Source organism: Carya illinoinensis, chromosome 15, assembly GCF_018687715.1.
Source record: "Carya illinoinensis cultivar Pawnee chromosome 15, C.illinoinensisPawnee_v1, whole genome shotgun sequence".
In the NCBI taxonomy this organism is placed as follows: Eukaryota; Viridiplantae; Streptophyta; class Magnoliopsida; order Fagales; family Juglandaceae; genus Carya; species Carya illinoinensis.
In genome coordinates this window covers 43,832,640-43,860,628 of record NC_056766.1, presented here as the reverse complement: position 1 = coordinate 43,860,628, position 27,989 = coordinate 43,832,640, and the positions used below count along the sequence as shown (strand labels likewise).

Below are 27,989 nucleotides of genomic sequence, written 5' to 3'. Positions count from 1 at the left end.
CAGTAAACTTTGAACAAATGGACTACAGCAATTCGTTATTGCTAGGATGCTTATGGAACTCGGCAACTGAAACCAATTTTTCATATGAAAAAACACCACCTTACATCAGTTCTCTTAATCAGTGCCAATAATTTGCTAAAAAAGATTAAGATAACATAACAATTGGTCATGCTTTTCGAAGAATTACACGCCTTTCTCGCTTGTATTCAACTTCATCTCTCTGGTGCATAATTATAAGAGCTCTTCTCACCTACAAAGATAAATATTCATCAATGAAAACCAATATCAATACTCTTTACAGATTTTGTCCATGCAAAATTAAAGGACTTGGAACATATACGGTAAACGAATGAATGTTTCAAACTATTCAAAATGCGCTGAGTTTGAAGGTACAAACAAAAGATCAAACCAATTGCTTTTGCAAGGAATCTCTGTAGGTCCAATGGAACTCACATGTCACACCAATGAAAGGTAATTCATATAGTGTAAGATAAGATGAGATACTTACAATAGATTCGTTCATCCCCATTCTGCTAAGCTCATCTATCAGTTTTCTTTCTGATATGTGGTTTCCAATCCCTATTCTTCTCTTTATCTGGGTTTCTGCTTGCTGTTGTCAGGAAAAAGAACAATAAACTACAAATTGATAAGGAGCTAGGAAAATTAAAAAACTAGAATATGGAGTATCGAGGTCATAGTCTCTGACAGACCTTAATCTCATTTGCCATCTCAGCAGTGAGATTCACTTGTTGATTTATTCCAGACCGTGCTGCATCCATGGTGGAAACTGTAAAAAGTCTTATAGCTTCCTGCACATTCTCCTCAGTGGCAACATGTGATCTGATATTGTAGTTTAGAGAGAAACAACAGTTGAGTCACAGAGATATAGAACAGTGGAACAAACAAGAAAGGTAAAATAAGTGGTGGAAGGGGGCAGTTTCAGACAAATTTAATGTATTAACATTAGACATACCGTGACTAGTTATCAAGTGGGTAAGGTTATCTAAGAATCCTAGCATTTAAATCTAACACAATATATCTTGATTCATAGTTATTGATAGTTGAAAACATACTGGATCTAAATAGTAATTTTTATGCTGTAGTTAAGGAATTCCAAGAAAATACCAAAACATGCCTTTTAGTGACCATTCCAAGTCATTTTAAATGGTTTATACTTCAAGAATGCAACCACTCAAAAACTGATCAAGAACAGCCGAGTGCTGATGCCCAATTTAGTGCTACATGGCACCACTTGATGTTCTGAGCATCATTGTCAAGAGAAAACGATATATATTATGTAAAAGATATCAAGCTTTACACAAACACTTACAGTTTCATTTTTGCAAGAGCCTCACTCAACCTTACAATAGCTTCCAGCTGTCTTACAGTAATTGGTATTGCGGCAGCCTCACCAGTTTCATTTGCTTGCTGCCTCATGTCCTGCAGGAATCGTCATAATGATGAGGTCAATTTTGATGCTAGAGCCACTCGGTGAAGTTAAATCTTGGAAAGGGAACTTAATGTTGAGAGCTGTTCTGACACAGAGACGATTCTAAATAAAGGAGGGACGAAATTTAACGTGGTTCGGCAATTGCCTACGTCCACAGCTGCTGTAATTTCACTATAAAACGATTTTTACAGAAAACTCTCTCACCCACTCTCTACACTGTCTGCACACACACAGCTCTCTATTTTCTCTCTTCTGCGCTCCTTTGCTGCACTCAGATACTCAAGCTCTCCTATTTATAGGAGAGCATATCAGTACTATGCAGCAAATTGCTGCATGATTTTAGGAAGAGGTGGGGAGGTGCCTAACAAAAGCACCGAACGGTGCCTTCGGTGCCTAACATGCCAAAATAGTAAACGGTGCATGGCACCGTTTACTTCTTTGTCTCCATCTGCAACAATCTCCCACTTGGAGACAAATGAGTCTACATATCTTCATAGCAATTATCACAGCAACTTCAAATCATGCCTTTAAGTACGGAGGCCAACTGAAGCTATACACAGCTTCAGTTTGTCAACAGTAACTACTTTTGTAAACATGTCTGCTGGGTTTTCTGCTCCTCGAATCTTCTCAAGTATCAGCTATCCACTATCGAGAAGAGATCGGATAAAATGGTATCGCAACTGTATGTGTTTTGTTCTGGAATGAAAGGCTGGATTCTTTGCAAGAAAAATAGCACTCTGACTATCACTGTGCAGAATGCCTTTTTCATTCTTCTTTCCCAATTCCTCCAAGAATGACTGCAACCAAACCATTTCCTTCCCTGCTTCAGTTATAGCAACGTATTCAGCTTCTGTAGTTGAGAGAGCAACAATCTTCTGTAACTTAGAAGCCCACGATACAGCTGTACCACCCAGCGTATACACAAATCCAGTAGTACTTTTTCTGCTGTCAACGTCACCTGCTAAATCAGCATCTACATATCCCTGTAGTTTTAAACCTGCTTTTGTAAAGCATAGTGACGTATCTGAAGAGCCTTATAGATATCTCAAAATCCACTTAACTGCTTCCCAATGCTGCTTTCCTGGATTACTCATGTACCTGCTCACAGCTCCCACTGCTTGTGCAATATCTGGCCTTGTACAGACCATGGCGTACATAAGACTACCAATAGCAGATGCATAGGGTATTCTGTTCATGCATTCTTGCTCTTCCTCCGTCTTTGGCGACTGATCCTTAGTTAGTCGAAAATGACTAGCTAAGGGTGTGCTCACTGGTTTCGCCTTGTCCATGTTAAACCTTTTGAGCACCTTCTTTACATACTCCTCCTGCAAGAGCTTGAGAGTATCATTAGACCTGTCTCTAATAATTCTCATACCAAGGATTTGTTTTGCAGCACCCAAATCCTTCATCTCAAATTGCTTTGACAACTGCTTCTTCAGTTTATTGATCTCCTCGATGCTTGACCCTGCAACGAGCATATCATCCACATACAACAGTAGGATAATATAAGAGTTGTCAAAGTTCTTCATATAGCAACAATGGTCAGCCTGCAGTCTTGTAAATCCATTACTGCACATGAAGTTGTCAAACTTCCGGTACCATTGTCGTGGAGCTTGTTTTAGGCCATACAAGCTCTTCTTCAGTTTGCAAACTAGATTCTCTTTTCCCTTCACTGAGAATCCTTGTGGCTGGTGCATATAGATGTCTTCCTCCAAATCACCATGAAGGAATGCAGTCTTCACATCTAACTGCTCAAGATGTAGATTCTCTGCAGCCACAATTGCCAACACTAGCCTGATCGTAGTCAATTTTACAACTGGGGAGAAAATGTCTGTGTAGTCGACACCTTCTTTTTGTTGAAACCCCTTTACGACCATTCTGGCTTTGTAGCGCTTGCTACCATTGTGCTCTTCCTTAATTCTGTACACCCATTTGTTGTGCAAAGCCTTCTTGCCTTTTGGAAGCTTAGTTAGCTCCCATGTCTGATTTGACATCAGTGACTCCATCTCATCTTGCATGGCTTTCTCCCACTTGATCGAATCTTCAATTTGTAGAGCTTCATCATAACTTTCCGGTTCACCACTATCTGTTAGCAAGATGTAGTATAGAGATGGTGAGAACCGCTGTGGTGGCCTGATCGTCCTTGAAGATCTTCGAATAACAGTGAGTGGTGTACGTTGTTCGATCTGTGGATCATCATTCTCTTGATCCTCGTTTTGATCAGTGTTGACTCGAGTAACATCAAAGTCAACAACCTCAGGTTTCTTTGGCTGCTTCTCAGGTTCAACCTGTGACCTAGCTTTGTACAGAATCTGCTCATTGAAAATCACATTTCTACTTCTGATGATTTTGCGATTTTTATCATCCCAAAATCGATAGCCAAATTCTTCATCACCATAACCGATGAAAAAACATTTTCTAGATTTGGCTTCTAACTTGTTATGATCAGCAGAATCTATGTGAACATATGATACACAGCCAAAAACTTTCAAATGGGAAAGATTTACCTTCTTTCCGCTCCAGACTTCCTCTGGTAGATCGAACTTTAAGGGAACTGAAGGTCCCCGATTAATCAAATAGGCTGCAGTGTTAACTGCATCAGCCCAAAAACATTCAGGCAATCCTGAATTCAGCCTCATGCTTCTGGCACGTTCGTTGAGAGTTCTGTTCATGCGTTCAGCTACGTTATTCTGCTGCGGTGTCCCGGGAATAGTCTTCTGAAATCTAATCCCATTTGCAGCACATAATTCTTTGAACCCTCCGTCGATGTACTCTCCTCCATTGTCTGACCTCAGACATTTTAACTTCAAGCCTGTTTCATTTTCAACCATGGTTCTCCACTTCTTGAAAGTATCAAATGTGTCAGATTTATTTTTCAAAAAATAAACCCATACTTTCCTGCTTGAATCATCAATAAAGGAAACATAGCACCGCGATCCTCCAAGAGAAGCGACCGGGGATGGCCCCCACAAATCTGTGTGCACCAACTCCAACTTTGTAGATTTTGGAGTTCTACCATTTTTCAGGAAGCTAACCTTTTTCTGTTTCCCAAAAATGCAACCTTCACACATGTCGAAATCAGTTGATTCCAACTTTGGTAACTTTCCCTTGGATAATAGTACTTTCATTCCTTTCTCACTCATATGACCAAGCCTTTGATGCCATAGGTTGGCATTTGCATCAGCAATTGCAATAGTATCTCTAATGCTTGAAGTCATATATAGAGTACCTGTTTTTGTGCCTCGAGCTACTACCATAGCTCCTTTTGTTATCTTCCATGTGCCACCGGTAAATAGTACCGAATGCCCATCAGCATCAAGTTGTCCTACAGAAATCAGGTTCCTCATGAGCTTAGGAACATGTCGCACCTTCTGTAGCAACCATGCACTTCCATTGGGCAGATTGATTGGTACATCTCCCATGCCTTCGATTTCCAACGCTTCACCATCTGCTAATTACACCTTTCCGAAATCACCAGTGACATAATTCTGCATGATTTCTCGGTGTGCTGTAGTGTGGAACGAGACTCCTGAATCTAATATCCAAGATTCAATTTGATTGTCGACTGAAAGAAGTAAGGCATCTTGGAGATCTTCTGTTGTGGCATTAACAGAGTCATGCTCATTCTTCTTCTTTGCTTCTTTGCAATTATTTTTGTAGTGGCCAGTCTTGCCACAATTCCAGCACTGTACTTATTTTCCGGACCTTGATTTACTTCTGCCTCTTCGGGATTTCGATCTGCCCCGATTTGAACTTCTACTAGCTCCTCTACCTCTCGTCTCGAGGTTTAAGGCAGAACTGGAAGTTGATGCTTCTCCTGTATCTCTTCTGCGAACTTCCTCGCTAAGAATATGGTCCCGGATTTCTTGATACTTCATCTTTGTTTTGCCATAAGAATTGCTAATAGCTGTTCTCATGGCCTCCCAGCTTTTTGGCAATTGAGCCAGAACAATTAGTGCACGTACTTCATCATCAAATTCAATCTCCACTGAAGCTAATTGATTGATAATGGTGTTGAACTCATTCAGATGCTGAATAACTGGAGTTCCTTCTGCCATTCTCAAGTAGAATAGCTTGTACATCAAATGCACTTTGTTATTGGCTGATGGCTGCTCGTACATATCCGATAGAGCTTTCATCAAATCCGCCGTGGTCTTCTCCTTTACCACATTGTGTGCAACTGATCTTGACAGTGTTAGTCGAATGACTCCCAACACTTGTCTATCGAGAGACTCCAATCTTCATTGCTCATGTCATCTGGCTTTCTTCCTAGGAGTGGAAGATGTAGTTTCTTCCCATAGAGATAATCCTCTATCTGCATTCTCCAGTAGCCAAAGTCTGTACCGTCAAATTTCTCGATACCAGCACCTTTAGCTTCTTCTCCAGCCATGAGTTCAAATTTAAACAAAGATCACCGTTACGTCTGAAATACTCGAATTAGCTGGAAACGAGTCCGGAATGATCCAAATAGTTTGTCAGCACTATTTGATCGTCGCGATGGAACTCCAACTGACGTGATCTAGCCCAAAATGATCTGCAACACGTGGATGGTTCAGATCCAATATACTGACGCCGAATATCAAAATTTCGACCGTACGGATGAGTCCGGAATGATCCAAATAGTTGGAAAGCACTATTTGATCGTCGAAATTGCACTCCGAATGGCTTAGATCTAGCCAAAAACAGATCTGAAAAAATGGACGGTTCTGATCTGTCTGGCGCGTGAGATACACGCGCTGTACAGTGCGCGTGGGCAAGCGCGTGGCGCGTGAGGAACACGCGCCTACAGTACTGTGCGCGTGGGGGAGTGTGAGGCGCGTGTGTTACACGCGCCGAACCTGTCTAGGGCGCGTTGGCGCGTGTCCTTCACGCGTCTTCAACCTCTGGCGCGCGTGGGGGCGCGTGAGCGCGTGTGGGTCACGCGTCTTCAACCTCCAGAGCGCGTGGGGGCGCGTGAGCTGCAGCAGATGCACGCGCCGGTCTTCTAGGGGCGCGTGTGGCCTCGTCCGACCTCCTTTTTCGATTCCGTTTGCGGCAACGGATTCGTCTCGACGCGAGGAATACCGTGGAGTTGTCAAAAATTAATTTTGAACAACTTGAATTTTCGGACAGCTCGAACCGGTGCTCTGATACCAGTTGTTGAGAACTGTTCTGACACAGAGACGATTCTAAATAAAGGAGGGACGAAATTTAACGTGGTTCGGCAATTGCCTACGTCCACAGCTGCTGTAATTTCACTATAAAACGATTTTTATAGAAAACTCTCACCCACTCTCTACACTGTCTGCACACACACAGCTCTCTATTTTCTCTCTTCTGTGCTCCTTTGCTGCACTCAGATACTCACTTAAGCTCTCCTATTTATAGGAGAGCATATCAGTACTATGCAGCAAATTGCTGCATGATTTTAGGAAGAGGTGGGGAGGTGCCTAACAAAAGCACCGAACGGTGCCTTCGGTGCCTAACATGCCAAAATAGTAAACGGTGCCATGCACCGTTTACTTCTTTGTCTCCATCTGCAACACTTAAGAAACAGACCAAACAATTAGCTTTTCTCATATATAGTGCCACATCAAATATTTTTTTTTTTTTTGAAAGAACATCAAATATTTATTTTGATGCAACAGAGTGCTCATCTTTAATATATGATTTGAACAGCACGAATACCTGTCTAATTTTGACATAATTGTTCTGAATCATCTTTAATATATGATTTGAACAGCACAAATACCTGTCTAATTTTGACATAATTGTTCTGAAGTAATGTAGATGCAGATTCTGATAAACGTGGGTGGCATTCAGTTCGACAATATTGTATATACCTGCAAACATTGCATCCTAACCCGTATCAATATTTGACAAAGCAACATGAAGAATTTGTATGACCTACTTCACACTGTATACCTCTTCAGCCAATTCTCTTCTTTAGGAACTCTACTTTCACCTGAGGCTGCATTAGCAGATGCATGGACTCTTATGATATGACTAGCTATAATCTGTCAAGAAAAAACTTTGGATCAGGCTGCTGCTTTCACTAACGGAGGCATTTGGAATCCACATGAACAAATACTTGCTTTCATCAGCTTTTATGGTGTCTATAATGAGCGTTATGTCGAGAATCATTTTAAGGTTTTAGTGTTTAACAACTCTTTGTGTAGAATGCAGGCTGCTTCTTGAAATGCAATTAGAAAGACATGATAATTGAAATTCTTTGCAGGGTGGCCAAAGTACATCCAGGAATGAAATACTTAAAACTGGGCAAGATAAGTGGTAATTACCTTGTCTTGACTGTACATCCTGATATCTTTCACAATGAAGATTAAATCAAATCTAGAAAGAATTGTTGTCTGCAAATCAATATTGTCCTGTGCAGTCTGGTAGAAGGTGAACATTTTTATTAGCTTCTCAGTGCAAAATAACGGGGTTAAGATCCTCTGCAGTGGACTATTTGTCTATTCAGGTCAAGTATGTGGCTACTAATGATTTGTGGGTTTTATTTATGAAGAAATCAGGTCCCAGTGACAACAGGGTTTTAATGTCACAGCTGACAGGCCAGTGTTTGGCATCAACAGAAAATGGAGTCTACGGTGACAAACACCATAGCGCTTTTATGTGTAGGATAATCTCCCAGCGAAATGTCTTTTAAGTGCACCATAAATCAGAGAAAATTGGACAATAGTCACAACTAGAGAGGAGCTTAACCCAAAATTATGAGTATGCCTTTAGAAAATGATAAATATCAAACAGAATGTACGGATTTGGACCTTAAGATCGTCGTAACGTCCTGAAGGAGGGTTAGCAGCTGCAAGCACTGAAGTTCTAGAATTAAGAACCGTTGTTATTCCTGCTTTAGCAATTGATATGGTTTGCTGTTCCATGGCTTCATGAATAGCAACCCTATGCCACATAATGTTTAAACATTATTGCCATGTTAGATAAACTAAAGGTCCAGTAAGATCCACTTCTTATTAACAATACCTATCTTCAGGTCTCATTTTGTCGAACTCATCAATACAGACAACCCCTCCATCTGCCAAAACCATGGCTCCTCCTTCGAGGTAAAACTCGCGCTGTAGTTCACAGTCGAATACGTATCAGAGTTTTTGTTTGAGCAAGGGAAGAAAAAAATGAATCCACTAAAAAGATTTGGCAATAGCAAGATAATGCTGAAGATAACATAATATATTTGCTTGCTGAAAAAAGAGTTCAAGAACTTACGGAACCACTATCTCTGATCACAGAAGCCGTAAGACCAGCAGCTGAAGAACCTTTTCCTGAAGTATAAACAGCAACAGGAGCAGTCTTTTCAACAAACTTGAGAAACTGTATAAGGTGATCATAAAATCAGCACCTTCCCTTGAGTGGCAAAAAGCAAAAAAGCAAGAGCATGCATTATCATAAAGTATGATTAGTACGACTCCTCAAAAGGTACATATCTAAGTGGAGATGTCTGTTCCTAAGGAGGGATTAAAGACACGAGGTAACGAGAAAACTCAGCTTTCAATGAGCCACTTTGCTCTTGAACCAACAGATGCGTATACAACTAACCTGTGATTTAGCAGTAGATGGGTCCCCCAAAAGTAACACATTGATATCACCTCTTAATTTCACACCATCGGGCAAATTCTGAATACAGAAAAAATGGTTATGCAGTGAATAGATCATATCGATATGAAAATATAACAATTCATGATGTACCTTCCTTGACCCTCCAAACAGCAGACAAGCCACAGCCTTTTTCAAGTCATCATGACCAAATATAGAGGGAGCTATCTTTGAGCATATGTTTTTGTACACATTGGGTTCTGCAGCAAATTTTTTGAATCCTTCTATCTGAAGTTCAAGTGTTATAATATTTAAGCAACCATGATCAGTTCTTGGTACAATGCACAAAGATACTGTAGAATCAAATCTCAAAGTTCAAATATTTAACCAAAAACAGAAGAAAACAAATTCGAGGAAAATGTTATGAGTCTAATGGAGGCACTTTCAATTTCATTCCATCTGTAATCTTGTTCCATTGACAAATGAGCCACCAAAAAGGTTTATATTGACGGGCATCTATTATAAGCTCTTACTAAATAGCATACACCATATAAAAATTCCAAGTACAAAAAAGCTGTCACACATAGAGCAGAATTCTGAGCTGTCAATTATTTATTGATACAGAAGATGAAAAAAATTCTGTAGCCGGATATAGCTTAAACCAATTTGTTCACGATGGTTCAAGACTAACCTCTTCCGGCATAAAAGCAGCTGGACCACGGGAGTTGGCCTCATTTGCTTCTTCTATTCCAACAACTCTGATATAAGGTTGTCTCACCGCAACTGCTCCTTTGTGGCTGCATAAATCCATTTTGAAATAAATTCAGTTAAGAAACACGGTAGTCATGGTACACATCCATATAGCAAAACATTCATTTGAATCTGTATCAATCCTCACGATGTGGCGGAATTGGCAGCTTGATAGATACTATAAATACCCATGATTGTCAATCTCGTGCCAGGTACAATTGTTTGAACAAGATGGCGATCCACGGATAGAAGCATGTTCCTTGGAAGCTCCCCAGTTGGAACATCCTGCAAACACGAAGTAAATACCAATCAATTATGTAAAAAATGCAATTAAAAAATTAACTTTTCTTCATCAAGATTAGAACCTTACCTCTGGATTCTCCTGCAGTTTCAAGGTTTGTTGATCGACATACTTGCTCTTATCTGGAACCACAAGCCATGGATCAAGTGGGCATGGCTCTTCTCCCGGCTACAAATATCCCCCATAACTAGCATCAAATAAGCTCAAAACCACACAAATGTGAGAAATTGTAAAAAGTGGTGTGAAATAAACCTGAGGGATATGATCACAAGAGCGAGGGACAATTGCACCACCAAGGCCTGGCCGACAAGGAACTTGCTTTGAATTTCTACAGTTCTTGCAGATAAGAGTCACATATGTCGCCTTGGCCTTAGTCCTAGATGCAGCTATAGTGATCCCAGCTATTTTAACAAGTTTCGATATATATTGAGCCTGCCACCCGCAACAAAAACCTCAAATTAACCAAAAAATAGAACTTTACAATTCTAATAAAAATTAAGGAAACCGTAAAATAAGAAAAACCAAAACAAACCCTAAAGCCCCATTGGGTACGATATATAAAAGAAGATAAAAGAAATAAGAACTTTAACTTCCACATCTCATTCAATAAAGAAATCCTCCAATCAAAGGCCATTAGGTCCGTTTATTTATTCTGTTTCATTTGACTGACTCAATTTAGAAATCAACCAAACATAAATTAGAATATAAAAATCCACAGTCCACACTCACCCCAAGAAACCTCATCGAGACCGGATCCTCCTTCGACGTCAGCAAGACCTGAACGTCCCCGGTCACCGGATCTTCCATTTCCCCTGTCTCTCCTGCCACTTTCGACCGCAAGCTCGCCAATACCTCCGCCGCGGCCGTCTCAAACTACGAAAAACACACGCATACGAAATCAGCCATTTGCTCATCAGGAATAGAAAAAATGTTGACAGTTTTGGTAACAGAAAAGGAATTGGAGAGCATACAAGAGGCAAGTAGTCGGCGGGGGAGGAGCGGAGCAAGGCCGGGAGGTCGGGGTCGAAGGCATCGAGGTCTTCCAAGTCGACGAGAAGGGACTTGTTGGGATTGTGGACGAGGCTTTCTCTGTAGGGGAAAACATTCTTGTCGGTCTCGAAGCCACGGATGAACTCCTTGAACTTCTGGAGGACGGAGTGTCGGCTCGCCGCCTCCGGATCGTGGTCTTCACCGCCGCCGCGCCACGAGTGAGCCTGGTCGCTGTAGTACACTGCCCCCTCGTCCCACCCTGACATTTCTCACCCACTCTCTCTGCGTCTCTGGAGATGGAGAAATTGGGTAGCGTCGACTGTCGAGTGACGTCCTGCTAGGGGCAGAGGAGTGCATAGTGGGTGTTTCACCTTTTTGGCGGGAAATAATTGGCGGGAAACGTAGGATGACTTGGCACTGGTCACGTGTGAGAGAGCACGTGCGTTATATGTAATCCTGAAAGAACCGTACTTCAAGAGCTGTAATCGAGCGGAGTTGAGTCGAAGTGTCGAACCGTGCTTCAAGGGCTGTAATCTATTTAATAAATTAGATAAATATAAAATAAAAAAAATCTAATATTAAATTTATACAGCTAACCAGTAGGACTTGTATTAAATTTTAGAATAAATCTACACAGCAGCCTCACACTTTTTCACAATATTAAAAAATGTAAATTTACTATTTTACCCTCTGTTATTTTACACTGGTGTGTTGGGTGTGGGGCTGCTGTGTAACAGTGCTCTAAATTTTAAGAGTTTATAAATTTATAAATAATTAATATCTAATTAGTTGATATTTATCCATAATAACAATATATTATATGTCTACAAAAATTATTAATACATACATATAATATAATAGTATATATCTATTTCATATATGGTTTTCATATACTAATATATGAAACTATTAAATCTTATTGATTAATTATTATACAAAGTATAAAATATAACTATGAAGTATATTCAATATATAAACATAAGTATTTCTTTAGTCGAATTGAGTCAAGTTTTGTCGAGTATATGTCATTTACTAATCAAGCAGATAACTACTTTCACAGGTGAGCCTTTTTTTCACAAATCGAGTTCGATTTAAATTTAACTGGAAGAGTACCGAGCGGGTTATCGAACAAATTGGTTCATTTATAGGTCTACCTACTGAGGGTGTAGCATTGCTACCAATAAGTTACCTTTTTTATTTTTTTATTTGTATTTTTAATATTCTTAATTTTTTTAAAAAAATCGCAATATCATCTAAAAATTATTTTCTTAATCATTAAGTCAAAAAATAAAAATTCCAACCTCCGGATGGATCTTCGGGGGTGTAGATTTAGGCCCCGTTAAAATAGTGAGATGAGAGGATATGGTTTAAATGGAAATTAAAAGTTGAATCAAATATTATTAAAATATTATTATTATTTTGAGATTTGAAAAAGTTGAATTAATTATTATATTTTGTATGAAAATTTTAAAAATATTATAATAATAAGATAAGATAAAATAAAATAAGATGAGCTAAAACTATTTCTATATTCAAACGGGCCATATTCTTGTTGAAATCCAACTCAATATTATTCTGTGAGTAGGCTGTAGCTTCTGCAGAGTTTTAAAGCATTCACATCCAATTCCCTCTAAAATTTCATACAATTTAGTTAAAAAGTACATTCTCTAATTTTTTTTTCTAAATTTTACTCATCTTTCAAAAACCTTATACATTTCATTCTATATTATTTCTCTATTCTATTAAAATAATATTTCTCTATTATTTCTTTATTACTTTTTTTTTTCACTTCCATTTACAAACTTAACTACTAAATATTTTTTATTATATTTTGAACTATTACTTTAGTGAATATTTTAAACAAAAATTTAAATATTTTTGTGGATATGATAATATTTTTAAAATTATTATTTAAAATTATAACAAATATGAACATGAGGAAAAATGTAGATAATTGGAAAAAGAATTTATTTTATATATTAAAATTAAAATATTGACAAAAAATAGTTTAAGAGATGAATAGTAATTTTCTATATTTGGAAACCACGGATCATCCCCTAACGGTAAACCTTTTATTTAAAATGGAGATTAGGATGTAAGGTGTATTTTTATCAAAATCCTAAAATAAACCTCAAAATTATAGAGAAAGTGGTGTTTTGGGATATAGAATGTGAATGCTCTTACGCCCTCCAATTAGCCCCCACGACATCATCATCCTATATATATTTTATAATAAATTAAGCCATGCTGAATTAAATTTAAACAAAAAAGTTTTAAAATGCAAAAATATGAACATAAACTTTTGAGATGCTAATACTAAATATTTTTAGAGGAGTCACTCAAATGTAATTTTATAGTCATTTTCTTAACTATTAAAAAATTAAAATATATGAATAGACACAATTTATTTATACGAATAGTTTCCTTAGTCGCCTCTCAAAGTGACGCCCCACCTTTTAACACATCTTTCAAACATGTTAGTGAATACGTAATAGATTGACATGACCAATTTATGTTAATGAGTTGAACAGGCCCGTTTTAACTTGTTTGACCTAATTGATTTTATATAAATATTACAATATAAATAGTATTTATAAAAAATAAAAAAATTAACTACAAGTCCAAAATTACAATTCAAATAATAAGAATACTTTAGGAAACCATTTCCATAAAGCTTCTTATAAGAAAAATCAACAAAATAAAGCTTGTAACGAGAATTTAATATAACTATTATAGCCAACAACACATTGAACTCAAACTAATATTTCTCAAACTTAGCAAGTATTTGACAAGGCATTTCTTCATATAATCATCTTCACTTTCAGAGTGCTCATTTAATGTCAAACAAATTAAAAATAATGCTGAAAAGTACAAATTGGCTACAGGATATTTGGTTCCATAAAAGTCACAAATGACATCATAAAATACTCCCAATAAACTGTTAACCTTCTCTATTTTTTCCTACTCAAATTTTGGTGGACAATGCTTAAAATTGAAATCAGTTAACTCCAAATGGTTAAGGCACTACAATAGAAAAGAGCACTCTCAAATATAAGAAAAGTATAGTTTCATCTAGTAGGGACATCCTTTCTCAACCATTTTCAAGTCTAATATGTTAAAGTCAATCAAATCGTCATTTTCAAGAAAATATGTTAACAATGTTAACAACAAACAAAGTTGTCTATGAAACTATAAAATGTATACCACTTTAAAATACAAATGAAATGGCAGGATGAAGAATAAAAGATTAAATCAATGCATGCATCAATAAGCACTAACAGAACATATTGTACGTTGTTCATCTCAAATATTCATTAATTAGTGGTGGTGATTACTATATATCTAAGTGTTGGATTGAAAATCGTGAACTTAAACAGATTAATTAGGACTAGGACACTTGAAATTTGACTTTAAGAACTGCATTTAGTTCCCAAACTCAGCTGGGCACAGTCTAATTTTGAGCTGAGTCTAACATCCAAATACCCAACTCTCAAATTACTAAACTCATCCTATTTCAAAACTTTCTTATACGTGGGGCCCAAAACCTTTTTCAACTTAAACATATTTATACATGGGATCCATAATCTTTTTCAATTTCTCATAAAAAAGTAATAAACTCATATTAACATCCAAACACACTTTAAACTCAGTTTAGATGGGCTCTACATGACTCCCTCCACTACTCAACTCACTATTATTCATAAAAAATTGAACTCAACGCAGCTCAACATTTTTCTCCTCTACCACTAGTACTTACATTTGACTTGTTATTATCTCCATATTTTCGTTAACTAATATATATGAGGTATGGATGCATTGTATGGGTTAATTAGATCCTCAGAAACTTAAAATGGGCTTAAAGATCAGTTTCATGGGACCTTAATATTATTTTGGCTCTACCCATGCATGATAGTTCAGAACTCATTTCAAATAAATAAGCAAAATCAAATGGGTAGTAATTATTAGGGCCTAGTTAGCTAATCCTCCACTACTCATGATGTCTGGCACACTGAAATAATTAAGTTACATTTGCTGGTTGTATTAAGAACCTGAGAAGCACATTTTTCCACTAGTATGTGAGAGTTTTCTCAGAGAGATCAAAAGCTTATTAGCATACACAAGCGCACACATGGGATTGGATTTGCCCTCAAATACAATAAATAGAGTTTTAATTTACAGATCAAAAAGCTGATCAACATACACACGCACACAAATGAGAAGCCTAACAACTCAGCATGCATAATCAAACTTGACACTGGAGCATAATCTAGCTGGGAATTTCTACAAGGGCAGTCTTCGTTGTTTCTTAGTTTAATTTGTCTAATTCCCATGTGCTTCCCCTTGTGATTCTATAGCTATCCCGAGGCGTTCACATGCTAAATTAAACTTGATTGTGTATATATATATATTGCAACTTAATTAGCTATATACAGAAAAATGTGACTCTGCAAGTTGCCAAGGGTGGGCTAATCTATTACGGTGTTACCTTTGTGTGAAGATCCCTGGGTTGAGGCTTTGAGCTGGTTGAAGATCTCTAGAAGAAGAGAGAGGGGGAGACCAATGGCCTGGGACACCGTGAAGAGCTTTGTGCCTCTATGTGAGGAGGATGCCGATGGCTTGGGCCACTATGAGAGTCTGAGACAGAAAGAGCTCTAGATTGAGGTTGTGCCGCCACGTGGGTTACAAAGGTACCATGAGTCGTGATTATGTAATGTGGGTGTGGCATAGCAAGCGTGGGTTACAGACTCGTGAGTCGTTACTCTGTATTGTGGGCGTGGGGCCGTGGGTGATGGGCAAGGGTTACTAGTTGAAGAGAGGGACGGCATGAGACTTGAGCAGTTGAGTGAATGAAAATTGAAAAGTTAGGTCTAAGGGTATAAATATAAATTCAACTTTCTTAACAGGTTATAATGTTAGTGACCTGTTAAGCAGTCGTGTCTTAACAGGTCAATCCGTTTTGATGCAAACTTGTTGAAACTAAATATAAACTCGTTTTTATTGTATCGTGTTCATATTGAATTAATGGATCGTCTCATATATTGTTACCCCTAACCCCTTGTCAAGTGATGGTGTACACGGAGATCTTAAAATCTCCACAAGTTCTAGCCATATGGACCTAGAAAAGAGTTCTTCATCTAAGCCCACGATAGGAGGGACTACTACACACGCGTTCTGGTAGGTTTGGATGCATCATTTATTATTATTATTGTTATTATTATTATTGTTGTTGTTGTTATTATTATTTTTATTATTGTTATTGTTGTTGTTGTTATTATTATTATTCTTATTATCATTGTTATTGTTGTTGTTCTTGTAATTATTATTATTTTATTATTATTATAATTGTTAATGTTACCCACAAACATTTAAATGTCCTTAATTAATTTTTACTGTTAGAACTGCAATATTAGTTTGTCCAATGCCCACTGGCCCACTAGTTTATGGCTTAAACTGTTCTGGGAAAAAGAAAAAGAAAAAGAAAAAGATTTCAATAAGATTATGTTTGTCTGTCAAGTCACACAAGGCCATGTGGTTTTGCACGCTATTCTAGAACCCCTAACATATCTCACCAAAAGTTTGTACATGCAATTAGTTTTGAACCTTTGATGTCTTTTGGCCTAATTCAAGGTAGGGTGCCAATTATGTGTTGCTCTTTTGTAGAGGTAAGAGGTGGTAGAAGTTGAGAACTCAAAGAGAGTTTTATTATTAAATATAAAAATCTAAATAAAAAAATATTTAAATTAGTTTTTTAAAAAATATAAAAAAGATTCACATAAGAATTGAGATCATCCACCTCTTGTGGTTGATGAGGGCCACCTTTAAACTGACTCCTCAACGTTGAGACATTGTGATGGCGTGGCTTGCGAGCCACTGCACATTGACTTGGTGGCCAAAGGCCAGCCTTAGTTTTTTTGTTTTAATTATTTCTTAAACCCATTAAAAATATTCTTCTAATTTTCTTCCATTCAAACATTATCAACAAAATAGACCCAAATCAATGGATAGAAAATGAAATAAACCCAAATCAAGAGAGAGATAGTGAGTGAAATGAAGAGAAACTAATTTTGGGTTCTTGACATCGAGGACAGAGATGCTGTTCGTATAATTGGCGAAAGCCACAAAGTGACAAAGTTTCAATCAGTAGAGGAAGACTGGTCTAGCACTGGGGCTTTGGTGAGAGAGAGGGAACCGATTGTATTTTTAATCCTCAACCTAAAACGACGTCGTTTTGATAAATTAATTTTTCTAAACCGAAATTGGGTACTAGATTTTAAACCCAGAACTCAGGTTCTATAGCCACACTTTGCACTGGTAAGGCCAGATTGGATGTTCTGGTTTTTGGCTCATAACAAACCCGTTCTAGAGGTTTCAGATCAAATTGGAAAAATACTTAACATAAATAAACAATCTTACTTATAAATACAAAATATATTATTAAGGTGTGTTTTGTAACACAAGCTCTAATCATATCGAATGTCTAAAAAAGAATAAGGTTTCGTTTGTTTTTATAGATGAGATTAGATGAGTTGAAATAAAAGTTGAAAATTGAATAAAATATTGTTAGAATATATATTTTTAATACTATTTATATTTTGAGATTTAAAAAAATTGAATTGTTTATTTTATTTTATATAAAAATTTAAAAATATTATAATAATAAAATAAGATAAAATGAGATGAGAGAAATTTTTTCTATAAAAATAAACTATTCCTAAAAAGAAGTGATATGCGTCGGGGACGGGGGACAAATGCATGGGACACGTATAGGGCTGTTCATGCGAGCCGGATTTTATCCGGCCCGGCCCGGGATCCGGTTATTCCGGTTCCGGTTTTCGGCCCAGGTCAAATCCGGGTCGAAACCCGGATTAGAAAAACTGGATTAATCCGGTTCGGGTACCGGATTTTAAATCTGGACCCGGGTTTAAAATCCGGTACCCGTTTATAAACTGAAAAAACAAAAATTCTACCCCCCCATTTTAGATCGACATCTCTCTCTCTCTCTCTGCGATGTGAAGTGGGTCTCTCCCTCCCCCAGTTTCCGCTCTCTCTCTCTCTCTCTCTCTCTCTCTCTCTCTCTCTCATCCCTTCAGCGCCAGAGCTTTTGTTTTGTCCGGAGCTGGAATTTGATCGCGCGGCTCACCGATCATCTCGTTTTGTCCTCAATCCCTCATCTCTCCGGTGCGCTTTTGGGTATGTTTTCTTTCTTCCCTTTGTTGTGTTATCTATTTGTTGATTTTGGGTTTTTTTTTTTCCATTTTATTTGTCTGATGTTAGGGGATACGTATTGTAAATCTGTTTAGGGCATTTAACATTTCTATTTGCCTTTTTATTTTCGGTTGTGGCACGACGGGAATGTTACTGTTAGTGATTTTGTTTGTTGCTTGATACCTGTTATCTGTTACCGTTAGTGATTTCTCTTGCTCGAGATGTTCAGATCTGCGTGTATCCTTTTTTTTTATGGGTTTTTTAGGGTTAGATCTGTACTAGCATCTATCAAGTTCAGATCTGCAACAATTTTTTTAGGGGTTTTTTTTCCTTTTTTTACTTTGTTGATTTGGGTCTATTTTGTTTTCATTTCTGTGTTTTATGCCCATGTACAAGAGTGTCCTGTTCTATTTAGAAGTTATATTATTCATCTGATTTCTGTTTAGAAGTTTGTTCAATTTGTTAGGGCACGGGCATGGGCATTGATAGCATTTTTCACAGCTGCATTCACTATTTTAGTACTTTCCGAAACTTCATTTTAGTATTTTAGGACTCTGTTTGCCAAAAACTTGAATTTTCATTTTTGTTCGTTTTGATATAATTTCTTAATGATGTATATAGAGGGTTCATTTATTTAGTGTTCTTGATTACATCCTGCTGATTGTTTATTTTTAGTACCATAGACACTCTTTGGCTTCCAGTTACTGATGCCTCTGTAGATTTTTGTTGTTTTGAATGTTGGATTGGAAGTTTGGGCGGTATAGTATTACTGACTACTGAGATTTGGAATGGTTGTACTATGCCTTATTGGTGCTTTGCCTGTTGTGTCTCAAAGTCTGTCCATGCCTGGTTCTGAAGTTGGTATCTGTTAGTGTGTTGAGGATAACCTATGCCATCCTTTTTTTTTTTTTTTTTTTTTTTTTTTTTTCCAGTAAGTATTGCTTGTTTATGCCAAGAAAGAAGTATTGCTTGTTGATTAAAATTTTATTTGATGAATGCAGTTTCAGTTTTTAACTTGACAAGGTAGTTTTTATTGCCGATGTTTTTTCCTTCAAGAAGGGATTCTTATATTTATTTGCTTAAAGGCATGATTTTTGGATCTTTTACTGTAAGGTGCATGAATTTTATATGATGGGCATGACTATTTGACTTGATATACATTTATGTAATCATGACCTGGGGGTTGACCCAACAGTAATGCTTAAGCACTTTTTTTGTCAAAAAATTATAATGTTGATTACTGTTTACAAGCTTATTGGACTAGCATGCTTAGAACAATTGGATGCGCATGGTGTCCTTACAAGAGTGCTCCGTCTCACATGTAGTCATGGTAGATGGGATTTTATATTTTCTCCACCATTTTTAAGCTTTTCCTAATATAATTCTTTGTAAAATGAGTTATCAAAATTTTAAAAAAAAAATATATTTGAAAAATGTACTCATGTTCAAATCTAAATGTTCTTCTCCAGGGTTTCTCAGTTGGACTAGCTAATGCAATGTAACCAGCATGCAGCAATGCAGCATCTGCTGATTCTATGATTAGTTCTAAAACTGAACCAATACTTCGTTTAACGACAATGCAAGCGCATTCAAGCCTTGTTTTCTGGTCTTACTGGAGAGAGTAGTGCTAGAGATGATCAAGATTTGTTTTTTCTTTTTAGGTTAATGTTGTTTCCAGTGATAGCTTATATGTATGTGTTAATTATACAATTAGTTGATATTTTTATCATCATGGACAATGATATAAAAACTATAAGCTTTTATATAACAAAAAAATTTTGCATTTCAACAATATTTCTTGAAAAAATTGAATAAATATTGGATTTTTGGTAAACATATTTTCAACAAAAAAATAATAATAATAACAGAAAGGTTACAGTATTTAAAAAAAAAAAATCCGGTTTTGATCCGGAACCCGGATTTTCGGGTTGTAAAAACCCGGATTAATCCGAGTTTCGGACCGGGTCATAACCTGGATATGACTGGGCTGGAACCCGGTCCGGATTTTGAATCCGGATTCCGGTCCGGATATACCCGGATACCCGGTCCGAAACCCGATTGAACACCCCTAGACACGTAGCAACTGCATTAGAATTAACTTCAATATATATATATTAAACAATTAAAAATATTTTATATGTCTGCCTAAACGAGGGGAGTGTTAACACACCTAGCATACCATAAATATAAAAGAATTATTGTTTTCAATTAAATTATTTTAATAACCGAAAAAATGCCACGACACGCAATTCTTTGGCCGTAATATAGAGTCAAGACATTAAGGAGAAGAAATGTCAAAGACAGACCCTACCCAACAATTTCTTCTTAAGCTCTGGTTGAGAATAAAAAGGTATCAAACTAATTTCAATTCATTTCATTTAATTATTATAATTATTTTAAATTTTTATATAAATATAATAAATAATTCTACCTTTTCAATTTAAAAAATAATAATAATATTAAAAAATAATATTGTTAGATATTTTAATAATATTATATTCAACTTTTAACTTTTATCTCAACTTACCATCCAAACCTCCTCTTATACGTACCATTTTGGATAGTGTGGGACATTCATGGATGCAATAATTATGGTCTTGGCAAATACAATATTCCTGATCCCAACTAGGCCGGTATATGAATTCGTATGTTGGATAGCTCAATCGGTACTCATTTGGTTAAATTTGAATCGAATTCGATTCATGAACAAAAAATTCAGCCATGAAAACAAATATCCGATCAATTATTAAATGATACATACCCAACAAAACTTAACTAGACTCGATTAAAGCTCATTAAGACCTGCTCATTTATGCCTAAGTCGATTCGTTAGCTCGACTCGATTAAAACTCATTTATATATCGATAAATATATACAATACACACACACACACATATATATACAGGGGCAGAACCAGAAAATCTGGTTTGGGGGGCAAGTTACAAAAATAATAATTTTGGAGGGGTCAAATACTAATTTTCATATAATTTACTTTATAAAAATACTTTCAAAATTGTAATTTTCATATGATTTTAAAAATTTTGGGAGGGGCCAAGGCCCTTAGTAGTTCCGCCCCTGTATATATATATATATATATATATATAATGTAATAGCTAATAATATAAGCATAACACTTTTATAATTAAATATATAATATGTAACCTAATTACTTATACCTATATATTGAATATACTTTATAGCTATATTTTATAATTTGCACAATAATTAGTAAATAATATTTAATAATTATATATATTAGTATGTAGTAACTATATATGAATTAGATATATTCTATCATATTATATGTATGTACTAATAATTTATGTATAGTAGGCATATAACTATTATGGAGAGATATCAACTAAGTATATATTAATTATTTATAAAGTTTTAAAATCTTATAATTCAATAGAGGTTCTACTTGTTAGTTGTACAAATTCAATATTAATTTTTTTTTATTTTTTATTTATCTAATTTATTAATTATTAAATCTTATTCAAAAAATATTAAAAATAAACAACTCGAGCCGTGCTTGTTTTTTAGACGAGCTCGAGCTGAAAATTTAGCTTACTGAGTCGAGTTTGAACAAATATTAAATAAAAATTTTAAGTTTAGGCTTAAGTTTTTTGAATTAAGTTGAGCTCGGTAAGCCAAAGATCCGGTTCAGCTAGGCTCGATTACAGCCCTGACCCTATCGGGGTGTATAGCTTGAAGGGTCTTCTAAAATTAAAAAAGAAACAATTAAAAAGTTGGATTGCAAGTTATTTTTTTCCAGAAATGATACAATAACAGCCAATTAATTAACAAGTTTCACAGAATTTATTCATAAATATTAATATTTAATTTAAATTTCCGATTTTTTCTTTAACTTTAAAGAGTCCAAATTTTAAAAAATAATAATATTTTACTATGCAGAGTATTAATGCAGTTGACATTGTAATTCTAAAGTTTGAAGAAGTTGCAAGGAAATTGCTAAGAAGTTACTGAACATCTTTCTTTCAATAATTTAACGCGGCATTGACTCAATGGATATCGTGATGGTGTGGGACATCAATGCATTGACGAATACAGTCCTGACCCGAATCATGGTGTAGAGCTTGGAGGGTACTCTCTCTCTCTCTCTATATATATATAAAATTAAAGAAACAATTAAAAAGTTGGATTGCAAGATTTTGTTTTTTTTTTTTTTCAGAAATGATAAAATAACAGCCACTTAATTAACAAGTTTTACACAATTTATTCATAAATATTATTACTTTTAATTTTAAGGCGTTTGAATTTTAAAAATAATATTACTTTACCATGTAGGAGTATTAATATTACCACTGTTAATTTGTTTTGTTTTTTCGTTTTTTTTTTATTTTTTTTTCCCAGAACTCATGAAAGCATTATGTGAAAATGGCATCTCTTAAAGCTTGAAGAAGTTGCAAGGAAATTGCCAAGAAGTTACTGAAGGTCTTTCTTTTAATAATTTAACACGGCATTGACTTAATGACTCCACTTTAGTCTGATCCTCAAGGAAATTGGCATGAAGATACCATTAACTTATAGGTATGGTGTGAGAAAACAACATTGCTTGGAGTTGTCCTTTTAAAGGAGAGTCGACGATTTCCAACTCTCACCCAGTAAGTAGAGTGATCATTAGGCATTACATATACACGTACAGTGACTAATTTCTTCCATGGCCTTACCTACAATCTCTTCTAGTTCATCCTCTTCTTCAGACACCTCTCCATGGTACTACGATGTGTTCTTGAGCTTTAGAGGAAAAGATACCCGTAATACTTTTACTGTCCATCTATACCGTACTTTGACTCAAAAGGGAATCCGTACCTTTATAGATAAGGATGAGCTCATACGAGGTGATGAAATTTCACCTACACTCCTCCAAGCTATAGAAGTTTCAAGAATTTCTATCATTGTACTCTCAAAAAATTATGCATCATCAACATGGTGCTTGGACGAGCTATTAAAAATTCTTGATCAATGTAAAGAATCAATGCAACAAAAGATTCTATCTGTATTTTACCATGTAGATCCATCAGATGTACGCCATAAAAGAAAGAGTTTTGGAAAAGCATTGGCTAAACATGCTGAGAAATTGAATGTAGACATGAAGTTGCAGCTGTGGAAGGAAGCCCTTCGAGAAGTTGCCCAATTGTCCGGATACCATCTGACCAGAAAGAGGTAAATTTTCTAACCACCCGCTTTTATGCCTTCCATTGATCAAGAATGCCTTTTTGCCCACATTCTATGTATAAAATCATCAGTGTGCATGATCTTGTCCAATACGGAAGAAACTAATCACAACTTGATGATAAACATAAATATATAAAAAATCAAAATCTAAACTTTTGTTTGGCCTTTGGATGATCGCCAACTAAAATATAATACAAAATTAGAGAGTATCACCTAATTAATTAAAGTAAATTCATCTTTATCATTTTTTTTTCTTGTTTATCAATTCTTAAGCATTAATTGATCAATTTTCAAGAAAACGAAATAATTTTAAAGTTAATTAGAAGACTGTATTTTGATGCATTTAATATGGTTCCAACATCTAATCTTTTGTCTAAATTAAGTTCATTTCTAGAACAGTATAAAACTCAATGTGATAGTTGGGAGAAAAGAATTAAGAAAAACAATAGACAATAATTTATTTTTTGGCCTCGATTTTTTTCGCATACGAGATGAGATAGACTTGAAATAAAAATTGAAAGTTGAATAAAATATTATTAGAATACATTTTTTTAATATTATTTTTATTTTGAAATTTAAAAAAGTTTAATTATTTATTTTATTTCGTATAGTAATTTGAAAAAATTGTAATGATTAAATGAGAAAAGATAAAAAACTTTTTGAAAATAAACCGAGACGTACATTTTTATTTTTGAGTCTAACAAAAAGGAGAGAACTTGTCGTGAACTCGTGGCAACATATATTGCATGTACCTACAGCCTAGCCACCAATTTCTTATTTTATTTTATTTTTCCGCCTTAAAAAGAAAATTAATTTATGTTGCTTGTATTGCATGTGAGGAGGAAATGGCATTAATTGTTTCTTTTTATCTTTTATATATGTGTCCACACAAACACAGGAATGAATCAAAATTCATTGAAAATATCATTCAAGACGTCTCAAGAATGGCAAATGATCATTTATATTTACATGTTGCTGAGCATCCCGTTGGATTAAAACCTCATGTAGAAAATGTCAAATTGCGTTTAAGCGTTGGAACGAAAGACATACGAATTATAGGAATTTTTGGAGTTGGGGGAATTGGTAAGACAACTCTAGCCAAAGCAATTTATAACTCGATTGCTTTTCAATTTGAAGCTAGTTGTTTTCTTCCAATTGATAGCGACACTTGGAATCAAGTGAATCGTTTGGTGCAACTGTAAAACAAACTTCTTTCTAAGAATTTAGGAGGCTGTAGAAGTTTGGAGGTTGACAATATTGATATGGGAATCCATATGATAAAGCGTAGGCTTCACTCTAAGAGAGTTCTTCTAATTCTTGATGGTGTAGACCACTTGGATCAATTAAAAACATTAGTAGGAGCTCGTGATTGGTTTGGTAAAGGAAGTAGAATCATCATCACAACAAGAGATCAACACTTGTTGACTACTCATGGAGTTGATTCAACATATGAGATGACGGGATTGAATCGAGATGATGCTTTTCAGCTATTTTGTTGGCATGTTTTCGGAAGTAAGAAACCGATTGACGGTGATGAAGAGTTTGTAGAAGAGATCATAAATTATGCTGGGAGCCTTCTACTAGTTTTAACAGTGCTCGGCTCGGATTTATATGGCAGAACTAAAAAAGAGTGGGAAAGTGCATTTGATCAGTACAGGAAAATCCCTCACCAAAATATTCAAAAATTAATTCAAACAAGTTATGATAGATTAAGTGAAAATGAAAAGAATGTTTTTCTTGACATTGCATGTTTTTTCAATGGAGAATGGCTTTATAATGTCATTGAGATGCTAGATAGTTTTGGTTTTTCCCCAAACTTTTCGATCCCAAGACTTAGGGAGAAGTGTCTTATTTCAAAATTTGATGGAATATTAAAAATGCATGACTTGTTACGAGATATGGGTAGAGAAGTTGTTCGACAAGAATCACTCAAAAATCCAGGAGCACGTAGCAGATTATTCTTTCATAAAGATGTTCGCAAAGTACTGGAGGATGATATAGTAAGTCAGATCAAAATCTCTTTCAATTAAACATTGTTTCTAATTTGGCACTTGCGACATATTATACGTGTGTGTATATAAATATATGAACAAATGAATAATTTATTTTTTGATTTTGTTGGCTCACTTAAACATGCATTGTCTTCCTATACAGGGAATAGATAATCATGTCGAAGGAATTGTTATAGATTTTCCTGAAGGTGATGATATCATCCGCTTGAATCCCAAGGCCTTCGAGAATATGAAAAGACTCAGATTATTTAGATGTCGCAATGCACATTTTTTTGAAAAACTTAATTGTCTACCTAATTCAATAAGTGTGCTTGATTGGCCTAACTGTCCTTTACAATCTATGCCATCTGAATTTCGTGGAGATGAACTCTCTATTCTACTCATGCCAAGTAGTCGCATCTCGGAGATACCGTTGGAATTTAAGGTACAACTATTATTATTTTCAATATTTCTTTCTTTAAACTTAGTTTGATGTTCTTTTCTTTCAACAGAATCTCACGGTTATGAATTTTGGTGGTTGTGATTTCTTAACGAAATTCTTGGATATTTCAAGTTGCCCAAATTTGAAGAAAATAGATCTTCGTTCTTGTAAAAATCTAGTTGAAATTCATGATTCTGTTGGATTAATCCTTGATAAGCTTGTTAACTTGAGACTTGGTAGATGTTTCAATCTAAAGAGCTTTCTAAGGAGACTCCAATTGAGATCTCTGGAACTCCTCTCAAGCCTTCTAAACTTTCCTAAAATAGAATGTGAAATGGAACATTTACAAGAAGTCTACTTAATGGGCACCGCAATAGAAGAATTGCCTTCATCCATTGGGTTCCTCACTAGGCTTTCAAGTTTATACCTAAGTGGCTCCGTAAACTTGAAGCGTCTACCAAGTAGCATTCATCAGTTGAGATTTCTACAGTTTTTTGATCTCAGCAATTGTCCAAATATTAGAAGTTTTGGGATGGAGGAGGAGGTGCATAATGGACAACCCACGCCCTATGTAGTGTCTACAAGCTGGAAAAATGAAGCTTCATTGGGTGCAGAATTATCATTGCTGCCTCCAACAAAATCAACCACTTCTCTTATCTTGAATCTTATGAACTCTGGCCTATCAAAATCGAATTTCTTTGGGCCATTTCATTTCTTTCCCAATCTAGATCATTTAGATCTATCAGGAAGTGATATCGTAAGCATTCCTACAAGCATCAAAAGATATGTTAGATTGGGGTATCTTATATTGAATGATTGCAAGCAACTTCAAGAAATTAAAGAGTTTCCACCGAATCTAAATTTCGTACATGCTGGGGGATGCATATCACTGGAAAGTTTACCAGAAATATCAAAAGAATTCAATTTCCCACGGCTAAGATGGATTGACCTGGCCAGTTGCTATAAAGTGAATATGGGAAATTGGATATCAAATCCTGCATGGAATGGAGTAAGTCCCTATATATATTTCTCTTTTCCTTTTATACTTGTTTTGTGTACCTAATTGGTTTATATATATGAATATAGTTGAAATATATTTTATGATGTATTCTTCCAACAGGCTGAGATGATATTTCCCAGAAATAAGATTCTAGAATGGTTCAGCCATTGCAAGGAGATCACTTCAAATAGTCATCGGTGTGAATTTGATATTAAAGTGGCCCTACCATATAATTTGGATGACATCATAGGAATTGCTTTTTGTGTTGTTATTGAATTCGTTGCAGCTATTTTTTTTTATGTTGACATCAGGAGAGCATTGGGAGAAAATGTTATTGAACCCGTTACAGTTACCTACCCCAATCGTTATTGGCAGGGCCATCCAAAATTTGATGAAATTGATTCAGATCATGTATGGTTAAGGTACCTAACTACAGAAAATATTACACGCCTACGAAATGTGAGTGCAGATCAGGCAAATGATCATCTGAGGATTATATTTGAAAACTGTATCCCAGATAATTCTTTGATCTTCAAACGTTGCGAGTTCATCTGTTATACAAATAGCATGATGAACAGAATGAAAAAGATCATGAAAATGTTGATGTCCATTTGGATGCACCCATTGAAGATATTGGAAATTTAGCAAATCCAATGTATCATGGAAGTCAACTTTCTAAGAGGCGTCGTGTTGATCTTGATGATGACAAAGATGATCATGACATTGAACCTAATTTGTACACACAACAAAGGAAGCCTGCTTCAACCTTGGAAATCAAACTTAGTTTCCGTGCTATATGTTAGACTACGTAGTGATGGTTGACTTCAAATTTGTTTCAAGTGTAAAGTAGTTTGTTTTATTTGGCATTTTAACTTAATTAAGCTTCATATATATGAATGAAAATATGATTATATATAGCCTGGAATTGCCAATACTATTATCTTGTGATCATTCATTCATCCATGCCAATTCCAGCAGAACAAGAACTACGTCCTAACATAGCTCGAAGGCAGTTTCCAAATACTAGAATATCAATACTGTACAGTTTAACTCATTTGTTTTCAAAATCATTTCAATTCATTTCATCTCATCAAATTATTACAATTTTACCAAAC

General features: G+C 35.6%; 3 protein-coding genes across 4 annotated transcripts; 2 read left to right on the top strand and 1 right to left on the bottom strand.

Moving 5' to 3' along the window:
• Window positions 1-50: 50 nt before the first annotated feature.
• On the bottom strand, window positions 51-11,380 carry LOC122296021 (DNA replication licensing factor MCM5). Of its 2 annotated transcripts, XM_043105402.1 has the most exons (18): window positions 11,018-11,379; window positions 10,776-10,919; window positions 10,299-10,478; window positions 10,116-10,214; window positions 9,894-10,030; window positions 9,687-9,792; window positions 9,149-9,283; window positions 8,999-9,076; window positions 8,669-8,773; window positions 8,429-8,520; window positions 8,215-8,347; window positions 7,729-7,824; window positions 7,355-7,446; window positions 7,182-7,272; window positions 1,331-1,440; window positions 711-840; window positions 509-610; window positions 51-250 (listed from the first exon to the last, which is right to left on the bottom strand). In XM_043105402.1, the coding sequence occupies exons 1-18, from the start codon at window positions 11,300-11,302 to the stop codon at window positions 167-169; spliced, it is 2,199 nt and encodes a 732-aa protein (XP_042961336.1). In that variant the 5' UTR covers window positions 11,303-11,379; the 3' UTR covers window positions 51-166. The 2 variants fall into 2 exon arrangements, 1 of the variants encoding a protein (XP_042961336.1); XR_006238362.1 differs by lacking the exons at window positions 51-250; window positions 509-610; window positions 711-840 and adding an exon at window positions 6,976-7,030 and having other exon boundaries at window positions 1,372-1,517; window positions 7,061-7,272; window positions 11,018-11,380.
• An 11,543-nt stretch (window positions 11,381-22,923) lies between these two features.
• On the top strand, window positions 22,924-25,471 carry LOC122296989 (disease resistance protein RPV1-like). The gene is made up of 3 exons (XM_043106780.1): window positions 22,924-23,429; window positions 24,340-24,524; window positions 24,669-25,471. Exons 1-3 carry the CDS (start codon window positions 22,924-22,926, stop codon window positions 25,469-25,471), a joined length of 1,494 nt encoding a protein of 497 aa, XP_042962714.1.
• Window positions 23,293-27,751, top strand: LOC122296022 (TMV resistance protein N-like). The gene is made up of 4 exons (XM_043105404.1): window positions 23,293-23,429; window positions 24,340-25,441; window positions 25,596-26,883; window positions 26,995-27,751. Exons 3-4 carry the CDS (start codon window positions 25,957-25,959, stop codon window positions 27,517-27,519), a joined length of 1,452 nt encoding a protein of 483 aa, XP_042961338.1. The 5' UTR covers window positions 23,293-23,429; window positions 24,340-25,441; window positions 25,596-25,956; the 3' UTR covers window positions 27,520-27,751.
• The last annotated feature ends 238 nt before the right edge of the window (window positions 27,752-27,989 follow it).

Excerpts from the sequence above, each read along its gene's own strand:
- LOC122296021 (XM_043105402.1), bottom strand. The coding sequence starts at position 11,302 with ATGTCAGGGTGGGACGAGGGGGCAGTGTACTACAGCGACCAGGCTCAC. Across the intron at positions 7,273-7,354 it reads GAAGAGAATTGGCTGAAGAG|GTATATACAATATTGTCGAA; the intron begins GTATACAGTGTG and ends CAATGTTTGCAG. Across the intron at positions 841-1,330 it reads GCTCTTGCAAAAATGAAACT|ATCACATGTTGCCACTGAGG; the intron begins GTAAGTGTTTGT and ends CTACAATATCAG.
- LOC122296989 (XM_043106780.1), top strand. The coding sequence starts at position 22,924 with ATGGCCTTACCTACAATCTCTTCTAGTTCATCCTCTTCTTCAGACACC. Across the intron at positions 23,430-24,339 it reads TACCATCTGACCAGAAAGAG|GAATGAATCAAAATTCATTG; the intron begins GTAAATTTTCTA and ends ACACAAACACAG. Across the intron at positions 24,525-24,668 it reads TTTTGGAGTTGGGGGAATTG|GAGGCTGTAGAAGTTTGGAG; the intron begins GTAAGACAACTC and ends CTAAGAATTTAG.
- LOC122296022 (XM_043105404.1), top strand. The coding sequence starts at position 25,957 with ATGAATTTTGGTGGTTGTGATTTCTTAACGAAATTCTTGGATATTTCA. Across the intron at positions 26,884-26,994 it reads CAAATCCTGCATGGAATGGA|GCTGAGATGATATTTCCCAG; the intron begins GTAAGTCCCTAT and ends TTCTTCCAACAG.